This window comes from Triticum aestivum, chromosome 1B (assembly GCF_018294505.1).
Source record: "Triticum aestivum cultivar Chinese Spring chromosome 1B, IWGSC CS RefSeq v2.1, whole genome shotgun sequence".
In the NCBI taxonomy this organism is placed as follows: Eukaryota; Viridiplantae; Streptophyta; class Magnoliopsida; order Poales; family Poaceae; genus Triticum; species Triticum aestivum.
The window spans coordinates 173,134,710-173,140,122 of record NC_057795.1 but is presented as its reverse complement, the minus strand read 5'-3'; the positions used below and the strand labels follow the sequence as shown (position 1 = coordinate 173,140,122).

At 43.4% G+C, this 5,413-nt stretch overlaps 2 protein-coding genes across 2 annotated transcripts in view; one reads left to right on the top strand and one right to left on the bottom strand.

The window, feature by feature from the left end:
* The first annotated feature begins 872 nt into the window (after window positions 1-872).
* Window positions 873-4,147, top strand: LOC123114194 (UDP-xylose transporter 3). The gene is made up of 8 exons (XM_044535582.1): window positions 873-1,064; window positions 1,153-1,366; window positions 2,011-2,195; window positions 2,547-2,614; window positions 2,691-2,823; window positions 3,027-3,188; window positions 3,268-3,534; window positions 3,665-4,147. The coding sequence occupies exons 2-8, from the start codon at window positions 1,243-1,245 to the stop codon at window positions 3,782-3,784; spliced, it is 1,059 nt and encodes a 352-aa protein (XP_044391517.1). The 5' UTR covers window positions 873-1,064; window positions 1,153-1,242; the 3' UTR covers window positions 3,785-4,147.
* Window positions 4,148-4,488: 341 nt separating this feature from the next.
* Window positions 4,489-5,413, bottom strand: part of LOC123114204 (uncharacterized) — a 12,083-nt gene continuing 11,158 nt past the window's right edge. The window contains exons 8-9 of the mRNA XM_044535591.1: window positions 5,265-5,328; window positions 4,489-4,961 (exon numbers count right to left, since the gene is read on the bottom strand). Of these exons, the coding sequence (XP_044391526.1) occupies window positions 4,898-4,961; window positions 5,265-5,328 (128 nt within the window). The 3' untranslated portion in view covers window positions 4,489-4,897. The remainder of the gene's footprint in view (window positions 4,962-5,264; window positions 5,329-5,413) is intronic.

The following is a 5,413-nucleotide window of genomic DNA, read 5'->3' as shown; positions in this document are numbered from 1 at the left end:
CCTTCACCAACATGGTAGACTCCACCGCCGTTGACGGATCCATGATTTTGTTGCTCCGAGAGGGGTCAACGTGGCAACGGTGATAACCTAGAGCTTTTTTCCCTGGCTTGGTTGTCGAGGTAATGTGTACTCCAGTGTCGTTGTGGAGCTTCAAAGAAGATGTATAGGAGTAGTTCGGTGTTCAACACCTTCGTCGGCAATGTTGGCTTACAAAGAGGCGTTGCCTGCTCTCGTGAAGGGTTTGCGGGTGGAAGGATGGTGGATTAAGTAGTCTTCCTCGACGACATTGTGTGGAGAAGGCAGATCCGGTGGATGGGGTTGTCCTATGACAACACATTACAATGATATGTGCTACTCGTTCACGACAATTCTCTTCATCGGTTCTCAAAGCTTTGATGCGACGGTGCACCGACAATTCTTTGGTTGGAGGAGCTTGTCTCTTCTTCCTTCAGCGGCGATGAAGGACGACATCACCCCCCTCCCCCCAGGGACCTCGTTGTAATTTTCTATTACGTGAGATGTGTTTCTTGTCTGTGCCGGGACATGTGTCCCCTCTCATCGGTTCGAGTATGTTCTACGGCACGCGTGTCGCGTGTTGTACTTGGACGCTCGGTTGACTGTACACGTGGAAGGTGGTCCCTTTGGAAAAGGGAAACAAAATAAAAAAGTAAAAAAACTTTGCAACAACCATCACTACAAAAAGGCAGAGTTGGCAAATTAAGACAAGAGGAAGGTGGTCCCTGTTTGAAAATTTTAGCAAATTCAACAGGTATTCAGTGGAGAGTCAATAGCTCCCACACGGCAAGCGACGTGGCCAACCATATCTAATTGCCGCTTCCTTTAATCACCAATCTCACCGACGAGGCGGCCATCCATATAAAAATACCTCGTCTCCCTCCCCGCCCCTGATTCGCAAGGCCAAAGCAAGAGGGGCAGGAGCGCCACCGCGAATCCCATCCCATCCCCGCACCGCCGCCGATCCCGCCCGCCCGCCCCTCCGCAGATCTCCCCGACATTGCCCGCTCCCCGGCCGGATTCGCCCAGATCCACCGACGCAGCGCGCGGTATGTTGTCGACCCCTCCCGCTCGTTTCTTTGCAGAGCGCTCGTTGCTGCGATTGGCTGATCGAAATGGCACCTCCCTTGCCTGCAGGTGCTCCCGGCGGCGTGGTCCGGGCCGTCTGATCGGGAAGGCTCGATCTTTTTTGTTGGTGCTGTTGTCTGGAGGGTGGTGGCAGCGGAGATGGGCGTCGGAGGGGAGAAGTTCCAGCTGGGGACGGTGGGGGCGCTGGGCCTCTCCGTGGTGTCCTCCGTGTCCATTGTCATCTGCAACAAGGCCCTCATGAGCTCCCTCGGCTTCACCTTTGGTGTGAGATCTAACTGTTCTTGCTTCCCAGCTTCTTGATTTGTTACGTACGTGTTCGTGCTTGGTGCTCTGTGGTTTTGCTAGATCTATCTATGGCGTGCTCCGCTCTTGGGTTGTGCACGTGCACGGTTCAGATTATTAACACCAGATGATTTTCAGCTCATGTGGTAGCTTTGGCCAAGGAGTGCCAATTGAATTTGGTGTGTTTGATAACTATATATTGTGATTCGTCGCAGCATACTGTAGAAATCAGGAGAGCATGAGTGTAAAATGATAGTGACTGGTCTCTTGGAGCTAGCGTACTTACTGCGAAAGCTTTGATTGTTTTTCGTAATGAACAGGTTGTGTAGCTACTGTTCCAAAAAAAAAAGAAGGGTTGTGTAGCATGTCCTGGTTGCTTGCTGCTTCGGTAGCTTGACAGATGGGAGTAGTATCTTTGTTTGTTTGTGCTGCCTGGAGTGTATGTACATGTGATGTTCAAAAACTTGTTAGCTTTGACTTGGTTTTTAGGAGTATCTCTTATTTCTGAATGTTGCTTATTTCCTTGTGAATAGGGAGAGCTTATGCTAAAAAGTGAATGAGAATATGAGATGCCAGTGAATTTATTAATACTGATATCCTATGACATGGAATTTTGTTTTGCAGCTACAACCTTGACGAGCTGGCATCTCCTGGTCACTTTCTGCTCCCTTCATGTAGCGCTATGGATGAAGTTTTTCGAGCATAAGGCTTTTGATTCAAGAACTGTCATGGGATTCGGAGTGCTCAATGGCATCTCCATTGGGCTCCTCAATCTGAGCCTTGGTTTCAATTCTGTTGGCTTTTACCAGGTACTGCACATTATGCGATCTTTTTACATTGATTCTCGTACCATAGTCAGGATTCCTAGTTAATTCACTCCAGTTCTGCACTTACTACATTTGGTAGTACTACAACAGTAAAAAATCACAGTAAAAATGTAACACACTTACTTTCGCTAGTCGGTACGACAATAGTTACTTGGCGAGTTAGGGTGCAGGTTAATTATATCTAAGTACCTTGTTTGTGCAAGAAACTTTACCAAGAAGGCTTTTGGCTAGAGTTGAACATTTTGTACAAGCATTGATTGCTATTAAATGTCACCCTTCCTTCTGCACTAATCAATCCACCTAACTGATGCTGAATTGTCCTTTTACGTCTAGATGACAAAGCTGGCCATCATCCCCTGCACTGTTATTTTGGAGACTCTTTTCTTCAGGAAGAAGTTCAGGTTTGTGTTTTTTTTTTACATTCTGTTCATTACTTCCATACCATCTTGATCTAAACATTTTCTGACTTGACTGCAGCCGGACTATCCAGATCTCCCTTTCCGTGCTTCTTTTGGGTGTTGGTGTTGCAACTGTGACTGATTTGCAACTCAATGCTGTGGGGTCCATACTGTCCTTGTTGGCAATTATCACGACTTGCATCGCGCAAATCGTATCCTTTGATGACAGCTTTTTCCTTTTCTTGCATGAATCAAAATTTCTTGGCATCTTTTTTGGTCAGAAAGTGGAATTTGCATCTGGTTCCAGAATGAAGAATTTGCACTTGACGTGATGACTGTTCATTACTACTTTGTTACATTCACGTATTACTACCGTTTTTGTCGTGTGGTTTTGTAGTCCTTAACCAGTTACCAGATGACAAACACTATTCAGAAGAAATTCAAGGTTTCTTCAACCCAGCTGCTATATCAGTCTTGTCCTTACCAATCATTGACACTGTTTCTTATCGGCCCGTTCCTTGATGGATTCCTGACTAACCAAAACGTCTTCGCTTTCAATTACACATCTAACGTTGTGGTAAGTCACGAAGCAGCTTGGGCAAACTTCTTTTGACATTGTTAATCTGTTTCTGATTCTCCTCTTGTTCCGTGTGCAGTTTTTCATCGTCTTGTCGTGTTTGATATCGGTCTCAGTAAACTTCAGCACCTTTCTTGTGATCGGAAAGACATCTCCTGTTACTTACCAAGTCCTGGGCCATCTTAAAACATGCCTAGTTTTGACCTTCGGTTACGTTTTGCTTCATGATCCATTTAGCTGGAGAAACATACTTGGCATCCTAATTGCGGTTGTTGGGATGGTACTATATTCATACTTCTGCTCAATAGAGACTCAACCAAAAAATACCGATGTCTCCGCACAGCAGGTACCTTGCTTTTCAAATCTAATGCCTTGTAAATATTTAATATTTTATTTGCAACAATTCTCCTGTGGTTCTTTAGCTTCATTACTTTTATTTCTTGTTTATAAATCCCTGTGTGTTCTCTGCATTGCAGTCAAAAGAAGGTGACTCGGCACCGTTGATCTCTGATTCTTTGGGCAAAGTTGAAAATGGAGGTGACGACGATGAGCCTTTAAAGGTACCGATGTGGAGCTCAAAGTACTCAAGGGCGTGAAAATTTCGTCTCTTAAACGGCGGATGGGATTATACAGGATTCAATTTAGTAGGCAGATAGTAGGGTTGGAAGCCAACTTTCCAACCCAAGTAATGAAGCAATGGACATTTCAGTTACAATTTTGTGTTTATTTAGTGTCACTATCTAAAGCAGTAAAATGATCTGATTCTTTGGAGGGTTTTACCTTCCAAAATTGCAGATTTACCATGAAACTAGACAGCAGGTATTGTAAAATTGTATCTGGATATGGTCCAAATCTTCTCACTGTAACTTCATGTTGGTACACTGGTCCGCAGATAGACTCCATTCTTTTTGTACCAAAGGTCCTGAGGTCAAGAATTGTGCAAGACTTTATATTATTTATAGGTTCAAGTTTGTACCTGTACTTTCAGATTTACCTTGGACTTTAAAGTAATGCAAGCGATGTACATTTCAGTTTAAGGAGTTAAAAATAACCAGGTTCATTTCCATGTAATACAAACAGCCACAGGCCCTGTTTGTTTGGGCTTTTGCTTTTGCTTTTGCAGCTTTTTCACTTTGCTCAAAAAGCTATAGAAGCTCCTACATAGATGCTTTTGGAGCTTTTATGGCTTTTGGAGCTCAATATTTAGGAGCTTTTATGGCTTTTTGGGTAAAGTGAAAATCTGCAAAAGCAGAAGCAAAAGCTCAAACAAACAGGGCCACAGTTCAAGGAGGAATCGGTGTTTCGCAGATGAAGCAATGAAACATTTGCACCAATCTTGTTATCTGTAGAGGTATACACGATGCCTGTTTTTACTTACACATGCTAAAAATGTAGATATAGAAGACAAATTCTTGCAACATCACACAGGTCATATATCAAAACAGTAATGAGCTAGCAACTGCACATACTCCAGCTTGCTAAAAGTTCCGTTATACCAAGGAAAAACCTACAATTCATCTCTCATTTAACTGCCATGTTGTAATTGTCAGTTCCGCACAATGCACGCATACAAAATGGTTCACCGGTTCTTCAGATGCATGCTATTGTCCACGCTCCCAAGAAATTTGGTAGCTTGAGTTCACAATGTCTTTGTTGGTGTTTCCATAAGTGGACATTTGTCGATAATCCAACAGCCCCTCGCGGAAACATCACTCAACCTTTGCAACCCCTCCTTCAGGTAGACTGCCATCAGAAACCGCTTCTCGCACAAACCTGCAAAGCAGAATGGTGTCGGTGTCAATAAACACATTTCCTTCCAATTTGAATAATGGGCATGAAAGGCATTTTCTTATATGTGCTGACTCATGAAAGGATATCAATGGGCACGCACAAAACTAAACAACCTAGCTAACTACGGACTAAAGCTGTGTCCAGATAAGTTAAGCATGCTGGATTGCAAGGACAGTAGAATGTCATTGTATCAATCTCTTATATTGGTTACTTTCATTTCACCAAGAACATGACAACATTATCAGCCTATATCCTGAAACTAAAAGAAAATGTGAATAATCATACCTTGTTAACTTATCTTGAGATGATTGCAATACATAGATTGCAAGAACGAAGGAAAGAACAAGGCCTGTAACACCACAGTGAAACATTTTTAGAGTACAAATGTGAACAGGATTATTATGTGGAAGATGGCACGACGAAACAGTTTTTTT

What these genes read in the sequence shown, in the direction of transcription:
- LOC123114194 (XM_044535582.1), top strand. Translation starts at nt 1,243, where the DNA reads ATGGGCGTCGGAGGGGAGAAGTTCCAGCTGGGGACGGTGGGGGCGCTG. An exon ending in CTCCCTCGGCTTCACCTTTG is followed by an intron (nt 1,367 to 2,010) that starts GTGTGAGATCTA and finishes TTTGTTTTGCAG; the next exon opens with CTACAACCTTGACGAGCTGG. An exon ending in CCGATGTCTCCGCACAGCAG is followed by an intron (nt 3,535 to 3,664) that starts GTACCTTGCTTT and finishes TCTGCATTGCAG; the next exon opens with TCAAAAGAAGGTGACTCGGC.